Source organism: Astatotilapia calliptera, chromosome 4 (genome assembly GCF_964374335.1).
Source record: "Astatotilapia calliptera chromosome 4, fAstCal68.1, whole genome shotgun sequence".
Classification (NCBI taxonomy): domain Eukaryota; kingdom Metazoa; phylum Chordata; class Actinopteri; order Cichliformes; family Cichlidae; genus Astatotilapia; species Astatotilapia calliptera.
The window spans coordinates 7,774,835-7,790,432 of NC_137425.1; the positions used below are offsets into that span (position 1 = coordinate 7,774,835).

Genomic DNA, 15,598 nt, shown 5'->3' on the forward strand with positions numbered 1-15,598 from the left:
TGTGTTTTTACACTCCATTTCTTTGCCTTTGCATGTTTAAATAAATTGCTCCTCTTTCCCATTTTACTAACACAAACTGAATAAATGAGGGGTGGCTCGAGACTTTTGCACGTTACTCTACATGGAGGGCAAAGTGGGTGAACCATGCAGCAAGAGCTTTGTGCTATATGGTGATTATTTATCTCAGGTTCATGAGCGCAACTACATCCCAAACACTTGCCTTCCTGTTGTAAAAATGCCCCACACATCTTGCTTTCATGCTCCGCTGTTGTCCCCAGAGTCGCCACAGATCTTCAATGAGATTTTTTTTCATTTGCTTTTGTGGTTTGGGTCCTTGCTAAATAAGATTAACTGCCTTTTTATAGGGTAAATCCCATGTTATAATATAAACTGGATGCTTACATTTTTTCAAGAGACCAGGTCGACCTCTACATTGTCTTTTTTTTTTTTTTTTTAAATCAAGCGTCAAATACATTTGCAATATAAAAACATTATTTTTAAACCTTAAATTTAATTTATCAAACATCTTCACCATATTAATCAAACTTGGTTCCACAATAAATTGATTAGAGTAGTAATGTAATCAAAATAGTTTTTACAATGCAAGTATATTTGAGCTTATTAAAGTAGTTATTTTTAAAAAAATGTATGATTCCAATCAAAAAGAACACATTAAATTATTTTAATTAAAAGCATCTTATTACCAATATCTTATTGGTGGATGACAAATAACAACATAAAAGCCCCATGTCAGCATTGTTATATCACACCTCACAGCTTTCATTAAATAACAGTAAATAAAAACTGTAGAAAAGTCATTGGCAAATATCAGCATTGAGACCAATGATTGATTAGTCTTTCATACTGATCATCATGATGGGTAATTGTGTCCATTTAATAACCAACTAAGTTAAAATTAAAACAGAGCCCCCCGGTAAGATAAACCATGACAAGAAGCATGGGTTGAGTTAATGTAACTTGGATGAAATTTGATATCCTGCAGTAAGAGGGCCCTAAACACACAGGGTGCTTCTCACTCTGGGAGATTAGGGGGAGAGAAAAAGCTCACATAACAAAGTGAAAAAATCCAAATATATTCATGATTTTTCCCTGATAACAAAAGTAGCTTTCTATTTTGTTACCGTGCATATTTAAGATTTGTTCTCACCTCACAAACGTCATTTACTCATGGCTGTGCATGCACTAACAAGGCTGTGAATTTTAATCTTGTCAAAAAAACAGAAAAAAAGAAATCCCCACAATCAATCACCAGGGGGGCTCTGTGTTTTTGGTTTTTTTGCATAATACTGATAGGAATCTAGATGTTTGTCTGTAGATGGTTCATCATTTTTTGGGCATGTTTTCATGGGAGGTGGGACAGAGTTGGATGTGAAAGTGTTCTGCTCGAAGATAAAGACAGATGTCAGTCTATGACTTCTCCAGTGTCCCACTTAGTTTTGGGTTCCTGCCACCAATCAGCCAGGAGGGACTCCTCATAATCCCCCATACCCTCAAACTCAGTGTCAGGATGGTTTGAGCGAGAGGTGGTCATTTCTTCTGGACTTACAACTTCCTAAAATGTAAAAGAGAAAAACAAAACAAATTAACAGAAAACTCTTTAATGAGGCTACATTCACACTGTTGCGTTTGAAAACGCATTGTTTTCTCTCCGTTTTGGCCTCCCGTCCACACTTTCCCCGAAGGAAAACGCTCTCGAAAACGAATACATTTGAAGACGGTGCTTTAGCGTCACAGTGCGGACAGCGAAAACGGAGACTTTCGAAAACGATGACGCATTTTAGTCATGTGATACAGTCATGTGACCAATTAAACTAAGGTAGCGGAGTTGTTTTGTTTGCTCTCAATTTTGACAGCCCTATTAAAGATTAATATCAGTTTGTACATGCTTCAGATAGCTTTTCTTCAAATTCTTTAATTCTCACTCGCTTTTGCAAAAAACTTGGTGCTTTTCCTCGACATTTTGCTGCAACGTTTCAATGAGCTGGAAAGTAAATAAACGGCAGACAGAAATGAGGCAGGCTGAATCTTCTTGTGTTTCACGCATGTGCAGTAATGGAACTTAAGCGTTTTCGGCCCTTTCAATGTGGATGCACAACTCTGTGAAAACGACTGAAAACACTAGTGTGGACGCGGAGTGTTTTCAGATGAAAAGGCCATTTTCAAATCTATCTGGGCTAGTGTGGACGTAGCCTTACTTACAGTACTATTCAGAGATTCACTGACACATTCTTCTTCTTATGTCTGTAAATCTGTCAACTTTTGCACCCTGTAATTCAGCCTGAACTTTCACAGTCCTCCTTTCCCCTTCTCAGGTCCAGGCAGTGTGAAGCTGGGAGGAGCCGGCCTGAGTTAAATGGATGTGGCACAGTCTCAGTGGCCAACACCTCCAAGCCACATACCACACACTGCTGCCGGAAGACAACCCCCTCCACCCCTTCTTCCGCAGCCTTCACCCCTGTTTCTCCCTTTCATCCTCTGATTTATTTTCCTTTGTGTTCTCTACATTTAGTTTGTTGGTTAATTCCCCCAAAGTAAAGGTCTACACTCCTAAAGAAGATATGAAGTTTGCATTTTGAAAAACAATAACAGTAAACCCCAGCTGGATCCTCCAAGTCAAAGACTTATTTTTATCCTCTGTAGTCCTGCAGAGAGTTTGGATTTTATCTGCTGAGGTTTTCAGGCATCTGCGTCTGATACCTCAGCCACTGTTCCAGCACAAAGGGGACCGGTGGAATTTTGTTTTTGTTGTTAAAAGAAAAAAAAAAAACATCTCAGAGATAATTATCTCTGCAAGCTTAGTCAGATATGATCATCGTAGCTGTATACCAGTAGCTGGATTATAACAAAGGATTTCTTTGTAGTTTAGATGAACATTTATAGTTACTGTTTTTGTAAGAAAATGTCAAATTGGTATAGAAGTCAGACTGTAAGCGTTCAGTGTTTTCCTAATGGACATTTAAAACAATACATATTTAGAGTCTCAAACTGGACTATCCCTAACTTGTAAATTAAGTGCATTGCCACTGTAGCAGCATATAAAAAGATTGGCATAGCCACTGTGACGTCACCCATTGGTTTGTAAAGTGTGGTTTTGAAGCGTCGCACTGATGTTTGGGCTTCTAGCCATCTTGGCTTCTTGAAACCAAAAGTCATGAGAGAGTGTTGGATCTGACCGGCAAACTGAAGTTACTGAGGAAATAAATAAATCTTTTCCCAGTCTTTGCCTAAAATAGGTTTTAAAGGCTTTCCCCCTCTATAAGCTATATTACTATGTATGAACAACATTTGGTAGCGTACATTCATCCAAGTCTTTACAATTCTAATGTAGAGGAATGTGCTGAAACTATTGTGAACCTCCACTGTGTGTGTGCTTGATTGAGACATTTCCTGTTGGAGCTGTTGATTGACTTGGTCCTTGTTCGGCATTTTCAGTGAGAATTATTTTTGCACCATGTCTTTCTCTTATGATATTTCAGACTGCAGTCTATCTATCAAAATGATCATCATTTTGTATTAGATAAGGTTTGAAACCAGCAATAAGTAACATAAACTCATTGGCAAAAGATTTTGTTATAGCTTGTCCTCTGCTAAATTGGTGCCACAGTTCAGTTTGTTTAATGCTGCTAATTAAATGCCATATTGTATAAAGATTAGTCCTTCAGATAATTTTTTTTTCTTTCTTTAAAGGAATTAATGTAATTTCCGTTGACGCTTAAGCTCAAGCCCTCATGCTGTCTAAAAACAGTGCGCCATTAGTCAACATCAGCCTTTGAGCCAAGTGTAGAAACATACCTCATCGTCTGTTTGCAGGTAGCTCAGAGCAAACTCCAGCATTTCTTTCTGTTTGGTCGTCTGGTTAAAGTACCTCAGTGCCTCCTGGAAAAGTTAAAGGGACATCAGCTTTTGTGTAAGCTCAAGCAACCAGTGGGAACAAACAAACAGTTTTACAACACAGAGCTGAATGACAAATTTGGCTAGCTGGTTTTTTGTTTACTGGCTTTTCTCCTCTAAGTTTAGAAGCCTTCATGTGTTTACAGCAGCACTACATGTATTTAAAACCAGGATGCAAAGAACTTTACAGGCTAGACCAGCTTCAGATGGGTCTAGCCCATAAACTGCACTGCAGCTGCTGCCAATTTTACACCCTGCAGAAAAGACAGGAAAACATATCTGCCGTACACAACTATACAAGTTTCTAATTACCACCCTGAAATTGTGTTAATGTTCACGCCGTGACCGCTTCATGCTACCATTTTCCTGCTTTGCAATATGCACCGCCTGCTGCTTCCAAACAATCCAGTCTGCATGAGCTGCAGCTAAACCGCTCAAGTCCTGGAAGAGCCGATGAATGAAGACTGGTACAGTTTTTGTTTTACTCACAGGCCGAGGTTCAAAATCATTATCGTTGAGGCCCCACTGCTCCCGGTAGAAGCGATAATACGCCACATTTTGTTGCATCACCTGGTCTTTGGGGTCGAACAGCATGTAACTTGCTGCACACGGAGCAGCGTTCTTTACATCATTTACTGGAAACAAAGTAATACATGTTTTAAAAAACCCATTATATTACACAGATCTCTGCAAAACAAAGCCAAAGTCTTGGTAATAGTTCTTACATTTATAATAAGAAAACTGGAGGTAGTGATACATAGTAGCTACAAACTTCTCCACAAAGAAGCCTCCAACGCTGGGTGTCAGGTTCTCCTCGCATTTAAATTTACATTTCAGAGCATTTATATAGAGATCTGATGGAAGCAAGAAGGAGAAAATGTTATTTTGCCTCAAATAATCTGAATTTAGACTGCTCCTGAATGACTCTCCTCTTACCCGCCATGCTGGGATAGAAATCTTTGAACTCCACAATCTCATATGAGCTGTCACAGCCAGCTAAACAGAGGTTGTATACTTCAAAGTACTGTGTGATGGCCTGCTCCATGTTTCTAGCACTGTTGCTGAAGTCTCCGTTGTTGTAGAGCGTCACACTTTTCAAGAAAACACTCTGTGTAGTAAAGAGATTCATTTAAAAAAAACAACAACAAAAAAAAACATAGAACTCAAACATCAGACCTCTCATTGGTGCAATACGACAGTGCTTAGGGTACAAACTTCATATGGCTGCTCCTCGTGATCAATGAGATATTCCTCCACGTCAAACAGTGTCTTGTAGTAGTTCATGTTCTTTGTTAAGAGGACATCATCTGGGTTCTTCTTCAGGAAAGTGTGAGTTGCAGCCACTGCCTTCTCCAGGTTGTTAAGCTGAGGGAGAATGTAACACATGGCACTGGAGTTACAGGAAGATACTTTTTTTTTTACTTTTAAGGTAAACGTTTTTAAAAGAGGACATGTCAGAGCACATCATTTCTTGAGAAGTCAGTAAACAGCTGATAGATGCAGTGGTTGGAAACTAAGTGATAATATCAGATATCACACACCAGAGTCAGGTAAAAGATCTGGACAGATGTTCGTGGAAGTGGGTCGGTATACCCTGTTAGTTTGAAGTATAATAAAAGGTATCATTTTGGGGGAGGGTTAATCAACAATAAATAAATATGCAGAATAATCTCTGAGTGAAAGAGGGGGGCACAGCAGATATTCTGCTTTTAGGATTCAGAGTTAAAGGGTTTCTGATGATGTACGTTCAATTAATTTCCCCCACAGCATGGATGTTGTTAGTGTGGAGGCAATTTAATGACCAAGCATACTTTTTACGCGAAAGATCTTGCCGACTAAGTACCCCCACCCCCCCATCACTCTGACAGAAGAATAGGGGGATTGTTTTTAGGGGAACACTGGAAGAGACGTGGCACATGCTCAACTGCTGCTTGGCCAGCAGGAGGGCGCACAGCAAAGTAGTGGCGAAATTACACTCCACAGCTAACCCACTAGAAATTTCCTCTCGGTAAGTAAAACGAGCCAGCCTGTCTAGAGAAGCCAACTGCAGACGCTTTTGTTGAATGAATGCTCCCGTTACGCGTAAGATATTCTTGTGATATGCCGTGCTTAAGTACTGCACCAACTTTGCATTACACTCCCAGAGTCCCAGTGAACTCACTTCCACACTTAGTCTCACCTGGAAGTATGCATACTGTATGTAACGATAAGGTATCCTTTTCTCGAAAGTTTCCAATAAATCTCTCCGTGGATATGTGAGCTTAAACACTGGAAAATCTGCCTTGCACTTTTTAAGGCAAGCAGCTCTCAGCAGGATGTGGCGCATGACGCGGAGGCTGGTATCCTCGAACAGGGTGTCGTTGTCCCGGCTGACGGAGCTGCAGTTGCTGCAGCAGAAAGCCTCGCTGTCCCGGAGGAGCCGGTGGAGCCGCAGGCTCAGCTCCAGGAACTTGATAGTTTCTGCCCAGTTTTGCGCTCCGTATTGCTCCATCGCGTAGTTGTACGCGGATTCCAGCGGCATGATGTCCTTCTGAGGGAAACTTTTAAAGCTGTACTTCTCATACTGAGCGTCCACCGGCGCAAAAATAACGAAGAAGAAGGCCAGGAACAAGCTTCTCGTGAGCATCTTTACCTTCACAGGCTCCCTCAGCCGTCTGTCAGTGCTTTGAATGGCTCAGGAGACCTCCTTCTTTACTTTAACAGGGATCGTTCATGTCTGTGATACCTGTAAAAAACACGGGACGAAAACGCGAACATCTAGTCAAGATTTTCAGAATAAAAGCTTTAATGAGCGTTCATCAAAATAAATAAATAAATATTGATCTCTTGTCTTCTGCTCATTCTGTACAGTATTTACTTCTAAAAGATGGCATCGGTCATACATATTCGTTTAAGATAAATAATATAGAACACAGTACGTGTGTGCATATTATTTTTATAGTTAGTCTCATTTTTAAAAAAATTAAACAATTTAAACAACATGACAATTAATGTTTTTGTGCGTAAAAGCTACTGGAAGGCTGCATTTTTAGAATGTCTGGATTAACCTGCTTTTCTTAGTTTAAAAGTGTGGTTGTGAAATTAATATTAATTGTTATAAATATCATTAAGAAACATCCGGTTCGCTACAAGTTGGAGTATTTTTCGTTTATTTAAAATTCCAAAATATAACGGTTTTAAAAAATATAAGGTTTTAAATGCAGCTTGGCAGTCGGTAAAATGCAATCTTGGCAATTACCTTGAAAATAGAGCTCAGTACTTCCGGTATATTTCTTGTTAATTCTGGGGGGCTTGACACAGACGTCACAGAATGAGTTGGGAAGAAAAGGGTCAATGTTTTCCACATAAAACGCAGAAGATGCAAACAAACCAGATGTAATATTACTTTAATCGTTTTTTTTTAATTTACATGAATATTTATCAGTGTTCATACGAAGTGTCTTATGAGTTGAAGATTCTTGATTTCTGCTGACATTTCGAGCAAATGGACAAGCTGAGACTAGTGAGGTTAAAACTCCATGCGCATAGTTGACACATGACTTGTGGGCATATTTGAACTCCGTGTCTGCAATATTTCAAAATCTTTGCAGTTACCATTAGAAGCCCTTCGGGGTGTCTGGATGAGATGGTTATTAGGATGCAATAACTATTTAAACCGTAGAAGACTCCTTGCATGAGCCTGCCTCCCTGAAATGTGCCACCAGATGATACGGGATTACAAATTCAGGCTCGTTTCATTTGTGAGCTGAAATCATAGAGCCGGGCCTTTTGGGACAGGCATTACACGTTTGCAAGATTCCATTAGAAAGAGGGTGGGGGCCCCGGGGCCACTCCCCCTCCTGCTCCTCTCTGGAGTACAGGACCAGAAAGATACGACAAGCAAGCCTGAAGGAGATGGGATAAGGCCGGAAGTGTGTTTAGTTTTCCATCCACATTAAAAAATATAAAGTATTATTAATGAGAAATAAATTATGTATGTGTCTCAGATCGTGCGCTGTGCTGCATTCAGGGTTGGAACACACGGTGCCACTTAACAGCCAGACCGCATATCTGGAAGTTTCTACACTTGGCAAACAATCTTATTTTTTCAGTTTTCACACACTTTCATAATGTTCTACCGTTCACATTATACATCTGTAATGTTAATGACAAATAGGGTGACCTAGGGTCCCACTTTAAGCGGAAGTGTCCCTTTTCCTGGCTAACACTTATCTCTCAAAGCAGATGTGGTTATTTATCCATACTTCCCTATTGATACCCGAAGATGATAACCAGACATGAGTGTAAGAAGTATATAGGAAGGCTGCATTCAGATAAAATCAAGTATATTTGTACTTTACATGCTAAATATTTCAAATCTGTATAGTTTATGTACAATAATATTATTATTATCATAATTATTATTATTTATGTCACACAAAGTAAGTTAGACTTACAGGGGGAAAAAAGTTGAAATAAGCATTATCAACTTTTATATTGAATATTAAAGTGTCTTTTTTTCTCTCTGTTTGGAGGACTATTATTTTGAAATCCCTTACCGGAAGTCATCTATATCATTTAAACGAGCTTCACGGCCAGACCAGCGTCAACTTTTTGCTGCTGTATCGGTTCCACATCTTGAACCACATCACCGGCGGGCAGACGGGCTCTCACTCTACTGAGCAGCTTTTCAAATGGATTTATTGGCATGTTTTCAGCTTTTACTTCTGTCGCACTTATTGACTGTGAACTGTAGCCCCGGTCCGTTACTCGACGTTGTCGTGGATCGTTATGACATTCCGAAAGTTTGTCCTCGAGAAGTGGAAATAGAAGATTTTGTTCGTTATCATTTCAACGGTACCTTCTTTGAAGACGGGAAAAAGTTTGACTCCAGGTGAAGTTACAGCGAAATGTCAGTTAGTTTAGCTTCAGAATGAGCTAACTAGCGCTAATTGTTAGTATAGAAAAGGACTACAGTTCCCACGAACTGCTTGTAACGTTAGCTTTCAATGAAATTATGATTACTGTGTGATTAAAAATGGTTCACTGTGCAGTAAGGGCAATGCTTACACAGTAAAAAAGTTATTACAGTAAGCACAGAAGTAAAGAAAGCTAACACGCATTTTATTTGTTCTTTTAATGGATTTTTCTTCACATATGTTTACTGCAGCAGTGATGACTGCAAATGTGTCAGTAGCATCTCAGCTTCAGCAGAGGTGAAGCTGAGAAAATCACAGCAATTATTTGCTGTGATTTAGTATCTACACGGGTTAGTTTCGGGCAGTTAGTAGATGGCATACCTCCCTTGCATTCCATTCCCTTGAAAAATAAAATAAAATAAATTAATTTAAAAAATCACAACCCATTTTTATTTTGTTCACGCTGTTTTTCACTCTCATCTCCATCACCGCCTCTGCAGCTATGATCGAGGCAAAGCTTTCATCAGCCAGGTCGGCCTGGGCAGACTCATCGCAGGGATGGACCGGGGTCTGCTGGGCATGTGTGTCAACGAGCGCAGGAGGGTCACAGTCCCTCCACATCTGGCCTATGGAAGCATAGGAACAGGTGCAGAGGAGCACAGCAGTGACGGCACTTTACTGGTGGCATTATGTGGGCTGACTTGTGACACTCTGATCTCTATCTCTGTTCAGGTGGTATAATCCCTCCTGATGCTGTGCTGGTTTACGATGTCCTTCTGCTGGATATCTGGAACGAAAAGGACAAGGTTGAGATCCGCACTCTCGACAAACCTGCGAGCTGCAGGCGAACAACTGCAGCATCAGATTTTGTCCGTTACCACTACAACGGCACTCTGCTCTCTGGTGAACTCTTTGACTCCAGGTGAGAGGGCAAAAGTTTCATTAGAAGCTGAAAAGCATCTCTTTGTTTGTTTCTTTGATTATCAGGAACTTTGAACTGTCAACTCTTTATTTAGTTACTCGAGGAATGCCACCTATGACACCTACCTGGGCCAGGGTGACCTCATTAAAGGCATGGACGAGGGTCTTCTGGGCATGTGTATTGGGGAAAGACGCCTCATTATCGTCCCACCCTTCCTGGCATACGGAGAGAATGGCTACGGTAATAACTACTATTAAGATGTCTTTGGCTAGTGTGGCATTTCTTTTAATTCACCTGTTGACAACCTCAAAATGTAACCTCTTATTAATAATCATAGTGACCTGTTTCGTTTCTTTTAAAGGGTTAAGTTTAAAACTTCATATGTTTTCTGCATGTTTATCTGCATATCACATTCAAATATCAGTATTTTTATATATATTTCTGATTTTGCGTGTAGGATTTGGTGTGCTAACGTTCAGAGAAATTGTCAGAGGACATTTATGAGTGTCTTTATGATGACTGATTGATTGATGATTGTTTACTAGTATATTCACAAGCTGTACAGCTTTTCCTCCTGTTAGAGACTTCCCCTATGGCTATTCATACTACACCAGTAATTATGTAATAGATAAACAATGAACTTACAGGAAAAGTAACTGTTTTTTCACCATCTACTAAATTTCTGGGTTGTTTGTTTTGTTTTGTTTTGTTTTTTTACAATGGGTTCATTGTTCACATTTTCTAAAAAAAAAAAACATGCTTTTGTTAGAAAATGTGAACAATGCAACTAAGCAACTCATTTTGCACATTTATTTCTTACAATTTAAAGCCCAACGAGTAGTGCTGACAGAAAAACTGAGATGTGCTGTTGAGATTGCACTTCTTATATTAAGATGTCACGGGAAATAAATGTTTAGTTAAACTTATTTTCAGTGACTGAAAGGCGAGTATCAGTAGTCTGGCCCACTTAAGATCAATATTTTCTATATGTGACCCACGATGTGAAATCAGTTTGACATTCCTGCTCTAGTACAAGGAAAATAAAGCATCAGAAAGATTGAAAGTTGATCCTAAAACTTTGGGCGTACTTTAAAAAATGGAGACCAGGATGTGTGTAGGGACAAAATTTTGTTACAGTAAAATCCATTACTTTGACTTTTACTGGATGGCCTTCCTTGCTGTCTTATTTGGTGTTTGCGCTGGGCAAAGCTTCAATATGGATACTTTCAAATTCAATTGGCTGTCTTGCTGGTAACCAGTGTTGGCCACAGATATGCGTCCTCTCATTTTCGATGTGGAGTGTAAATGCTTGTGGGTTTGGATTTCCTAAGCGCTGAGTGCAGTAACAGAGGCTAAGCTAGCTGCAGGATAGTTATTCAATCTCTTTTACTGTCTTGTACTGTCTAAATTGCACTGTCTTATTTTATATTTATTTTCAAAAATTGTGAGTGAGGATGTTTTAGAGTTGTCTTAATAATCATTTAACAAACCTCAGTTGAATCGGAGTAGATAAAAAAGGATTTAGGTGGTCACTTGTTCAATGAGTTTTAATTTTTTTTTAATAACTTTCTTTCATGAACATGCTTCTTTCCTCCCAACAGGAACCATGATCCCTCCTCAGGCCACGCTGGTATTCGAGGTGCTGATAGTTGATGTCTTTAACCCCAAGGATGATGTAATCGTGGAGGCAAAGGAAGTGCCTAAAGGCTGCACGCGCACAACAGTGACTGGAGATTACATCCGCTACCACTACAATGGCACATTTCAGGATGGCACACTCTTTGACTCGAGGTACACTTGAGAGTTTTTTTGTTTGTTTGTTTGTTTTTTCATTTTTAGAAAGTAAATAAGCTATCATCCAAATAAGCTTCTTTCAAGCTCTCTCTCACTCTCCTTTGACAGCTATCAGCGAAATAGCACCTACAACACTTACATCGGTATGGGATACGTGATCCAAGGGATGGACAAAGCCCTGCAGGGGCTGTGCATAGGAGAGAAAAGGAGGGTCGTAATTCCTCCTCACTTAGCGTATGGTGAAAAAGGAGTCGGTGAGTTTGATGTCTGCAAATAGGAGGTTTTAAAGTGTTGTCTGAGTGAGCGCATCAGAGGTGGGAAGTAGTGATATACAAATACTTAGTGTACTTAACTAGAATTTTTAGGTATCTGTACTTTAATTATTTTTCAGAAAACTTTTTACTTTTACTCCCAACATTTTCACACAAATATGTGTACTTTCTGCTCCTTACATTTTCAAAGTAGACTCGTTACTTTAGGTTTAAGGAATTTGAGTGGAGTTATTCCATGTCCCTGTGTGCATTCAAACATCAAAGTGATTTGAGCCTAAAAAGTTACATATGTAAGGCAATAGTGTATCTAATGGTATATCAGTCACCAGGGGGTATCGCATACAACAAGATGAGGTAAAACCATGTAATTTATTAATAATCTATTGCATCACAGTCAGGTTAAAGTAGGCCAGTGTTTTTGGCACATCACCGGAACGAGTGTAGATGTTCTGTAGTCATGGTACTTCAGCATCTAGCTAGCTCTACAGAAAAAGGGCAACTGAATACCATCTAGTATAAAGACAGTGTAAAAAGTATACTGTCAGTGTAAGGGATGGAAATCAGCGAAGTTAGCTTGTGAAATGTTGGGTTACAGCTTGTTGAATTCAGTTGTGTAAATCAAACAAAGAGCAGCAGCAGTAGAAGTCAGCTGATCAGTCTGTACACAAAGAAAATCTGCTGGAGCCCAAAATAGAAATTATTGTAATTCTTTTCCCCACGTTGAACCACTACAATCAATCTTAGCATTCCCACATCTGCTGAATCCCATGTTAATCCTGACTGTGCTCATTTCCCTGTTAAGCTGTGGAGGCAAAGTCATCGTCTACAATGTATGCAACAAAAAAATAGTGCTTTTCTTCTTAAATGCTCGTGTTCTGCATAACTGATTCAAGCTGAGTACAATTTTTAGAATTACAGTTCAGACTGAAATAAAGTTTGTATTCTCATTTATTAATTGTTTTATTATATTACTATAGCACGAGGTTCAGTTAGTTTTGCACAACAATAGCTCATAGAAACATCCTCAAAAGAGTTACTTTTTACTTGTTTAATTTGAATACATTTCAGGTCCTGTACTATTTCAATTTACTTGAGTAAAGAAGTTGAATCAGTACTTCAACTTTTATCAAAGTATTTTTAACGCATGCGTCTGTACTTCTATGTGTATAAATGTCATGTTTCTTGTTTTGTTTTTTCATTTTATCTTGTAGGAGACTTCATTCCTGGATCTGCTGTGCTCGTCTTTGACATTCACGTCATTGATTTCCACAACCCAAAAGATCCAGTCAATATCAAAGTTACCCATAAGCCTCAGGAGTGTAACATGAGAAGTGAAGCTGACGATTTGATTCAGTACCGCTACAATTGCTCCTTGATGGACGGCACCCTGCTGTACACCTCGTGAGCGCCCTCTGCTGTTCACTCTGCTACACTGCACCCTCCACCTCATGCATGTAATCATTGCTGGCTCCTTGTCTGACAGATTTCCGTGGGCCTCGAATTCATACCATCTTTGTCTTTATGACAAAAGCATGTATGCTTGCATGGCTCCAGGTTTTTTTTTTTTTCTTTCCTAAATGTTCTCTGTTAAAAATAGTTATGAATCACTTTGCAGGGACCAGTATGATTCACTTTCTATCACTACTCTGGGAGCAAATAATGTGATCCTGGGTCTGGAGGAAGGTTTAAGAGGCATGTGTGTAGGCGAGAGGAGAGAAGTGGTCATCCCTCCCCACTTTGGCCATGGTGAAAATGAAGGTCAGTCATCAAGAAACTCAGATACAGTATTTATTTATTTTTTGTTCTTTTTCATGTAATTTTCCTCTTCTTTAATGGCATCTCCAGCCGGAGGAGTTCCAAGGAGTGCAGTGCTCTTCTTTGAGTTGGAGTTGGTGGAGCTTCAGAAGGGTGTACCTGAAGGCTACATGTTTGTGTGGGTCGGGGATGGCCCTGATCCCCTCTTTCCTGCTATGGACCTTGATGGAGACAAACAGGTCCCCCTTGAGGAGGTAAAAAGAGAAGCTAAAATGACTTTTTTTCCTTCTAATTTTTTTTTTTTTTTTAAATAAAGGAACATTGCTGCACACAGTAAAAATGTTTTATAACTTAGACACTCCTCCAATATTCTCCAGTTTTCAGTCTTCATCAGGCTCCAGGTTCAAGGAGGCAAAGGTCGTCTTCGGCCGGGGATTGATGCCGACAGCATTATTAAGGACATGTTTGATAATCAAGACCGTAATAAAGATGGCAAGATCGTAGAAGATGAACTGACGGTTACAGAGGATGACGTGTCCAAACAAGCAAGAGATGAGCTATAAAGAGGACATCTATGTGTTTCACTGGTGATTAAGTACAGGCGTGCAATGGCTGAGGTAACGCTGTTGTTTTAGTGTGTTGTGGAACAGCTCTGAATTTTTCAGGACTCATTTCTCATCTACTGGGCCTTTTCACTTCAGACAACTCGCCCTGTAGTTGGAAAAATTGTATTTTCCATACAAAACATCTGTTTACCAAAACTCTGAACCCAAAGCAGCTATATGAGATTCAGCCATCATTAATAACTTTTACACCAGTGTTTTTATAACTGTGATGTGTCAAAAACATGGTCAGTATGTTGTGGCCAGAAGCGCTTTTTAAAATGCTGATGGAAGAAAAAAGATCTGTAAGGAAGGCACATGTCATTTACCAAGAATCTGGGCAGGGCCCAACTTCCACAATAGTCCAGCTGTTACAAAAGTCATGTGATTTGCTGTTGATTTAGCAATTTAGATTTACCTTTGGTCCTTCATCTTAATATAAAAATGATTACAAAAAACACTAGTTGTACAGTATTGTTTGTGGCTGTGTACCAATGTACAATAAAATATTTTATAACAAAAAACCTTTGTGTGTTGTCAATGAGCTAAACTCAATTGGTCTGGCCTTGCACAACAGCCCCGGTGTCTCAGGCAAATGCACTGCCCACCTCTGTGTTTGTGTAGTTTTATTTCTGGCATAGCTGAAAATAAATAGGTAATTATTTTGGACAACAGGACAAATCATAAACTGTTATGCCACACCGTCAGCGGACGATTAGACCAACAAAGAAAATACTTTTTGAACATGCACAAGAGAATTGAAGAAGAGTGCAGGGTGGAGTGGCTGGAGATTGAGGTTGACGGTGATTTGTGACAGGAGGGCAGCAGCGAGAGTGTAGTGATGCCTGCCATCATGTACGGCTTGGAGACCCAGATGCCAAGTTATAAAGCAGAGACATGTTAGAGAGGCAACGTTGAGATCCTCTGGACATATGGAGGAGGAGGATAGTGAATACATTTGACAAATGATGTTGAACACGAGGCTGCCAGGTACAAGGAAAATGGAAATGCCACAGAGGAGGTTCAAAAATGCAGTGAAGGAGGACGTGCAGAGGGTTGGCGTGACAGAGGAAGATGCCAGGGAATAGGGTAAGATAGAGGCAGCTGATCCACTGTGGTGACTCCTGAAGGGAGTGCCCAAAAGCAGCTTAATTTAAGGTTTTAGAAAGAACAGTAACACCACATTTCTGTTATGTGAAAAAAGTTAAAATTACAAATTGCTAAAAAAAAAAATATACAAAAATATTTTTCTAAAAGCAAAGTGTCAAACATCAAATAAAAATTGCAGTTGATTTTTTTAAAAGTCTGTTTTTAGATTAAAAGCAGGGGTGATAGACAGTGTTGAAAATTCTTCAGTGATTTTCAGTAACAATCCAGCTGAAAGTTTCTGGGCCAGCTTGGGCCTTCTCAGCTGATGGTCCCAGAATCTCCAATATCAAGTCA

General features: G+C 39.6%; 2 protein-coding genes across 3 annotated transcripts; one reads left to right on the top strand and one right to left on the bottom strand.

Moving 5' to 3' along the window:
• Positions 1–666: 666 nt before the first annotated feature.
• On the bottom strand, positions 667–6,706 carry p3h4 (prolyl 3-hydroxylase family member 4 (inactive)). Its single transcript, XM_026164359.2, has 7 exons — positions 6,092–6,706; positions 5,128–5,277; positions 4,849–5,020; positions 4,638–4,766; positions 4,402–4,547; positions 3,814–3,897; positions 667–1,573 (listed from the first exon to the last, which is right to left on the bottom strand). The coding sequence occupies exons 1-7, from the start codon at positions 6,536–6,538 to the stop codon at positions 1,424–1,426; spliced, it is 1,278 nt and encodes a 425-aa protein (XP_026020144.1). The 5' UTR covers positions 6,539–6,706; the 3' UTR covers positions 667–1,423.
• Positions 5,814–14,679, top strand: fkbp10a (FKBP prolyl isomerase 10a). Of its 2 annotated transcripts, XM_026164357.2 has the most exons (11): positions 5,826–5,920; positions 8,427–8,785; positions 9,311–9,456; positions 9,543–9,732; positions 9,827–9,972; positions 11,334–11,523; positions 11,635–11,780; positions 13,010–13,199; positions 13,414–13,556; positions 13,644–13,807; positions 13,931–14,679. In XM_026164357.2, the coding sequence occupies exons 2-11, from the start codon at positions 8,586–8,588 to the stop codon at positions 14,114–14,116; spliced, it is 1,701 nt and encodes a 566-aa protein (XP_026020142.1). In that variant the 5' UTR covers positions 5,826–5,920; positions 8,427–8,585; the 3' UTR covers positions 14,117–14,679. The 2 variants fall into 2 exon arrangements, with proteins under 2 accessions (XP_080156301.1, XP_026020142.1); XM_080300175.1 differs by lacking the exon at positions 8,427–8,785 and having other exon boundaries at positions 5,814–5,920.
• Positions 14,680–15,598: the final 919 nt, after the last annotated feature.

Bases quoted from the DNA above. Each gene is read 5' to 3' on its own strand.
- p3h4 (XM_026164359.2), bottom strand. From the start codon at position 6,538: ATGCTCACGAGAAGCTTGTTCCTGGCCTTCTTCTTCGTTATTTTTGCG. The intron at 4,548-4,637 runs GTAAGAACTATT...CTTTGTTTCCAG, and splicing joins CCAGTTTTCTTATTATAAAT to TAAATGATGTAAAGAACGCT. The intron at 1,574-3,813 runs GTATGTTTCTAC...TTTACATTTTAG, and splicing joins ACCTGCAAACAGACGATGAG to GAAGTTGTAAGTCCAGAAGA.
- fkbp10a (XM_026164357.2), top strand. From the start codon at position 8,586: ATGGATTTATTGGCATGTTTTCAGCTTTTACTTCTGTCGCACTTATTG. The intron at 9,973-11,333 runs GTAATAACTACT...TCCTCCCAACAG, and splicing joins ATACGGAGAGAATGGCTACG to GAACCATGATCCCTCCTCAG. The intron at 13,557-13,643 runs GTCAGTCATCAA...TGGCATCTCCAG, and splicing joins TGGCCATGGTGAAAATGAAG to CCGGAGGAGTTCCAAGGAGT.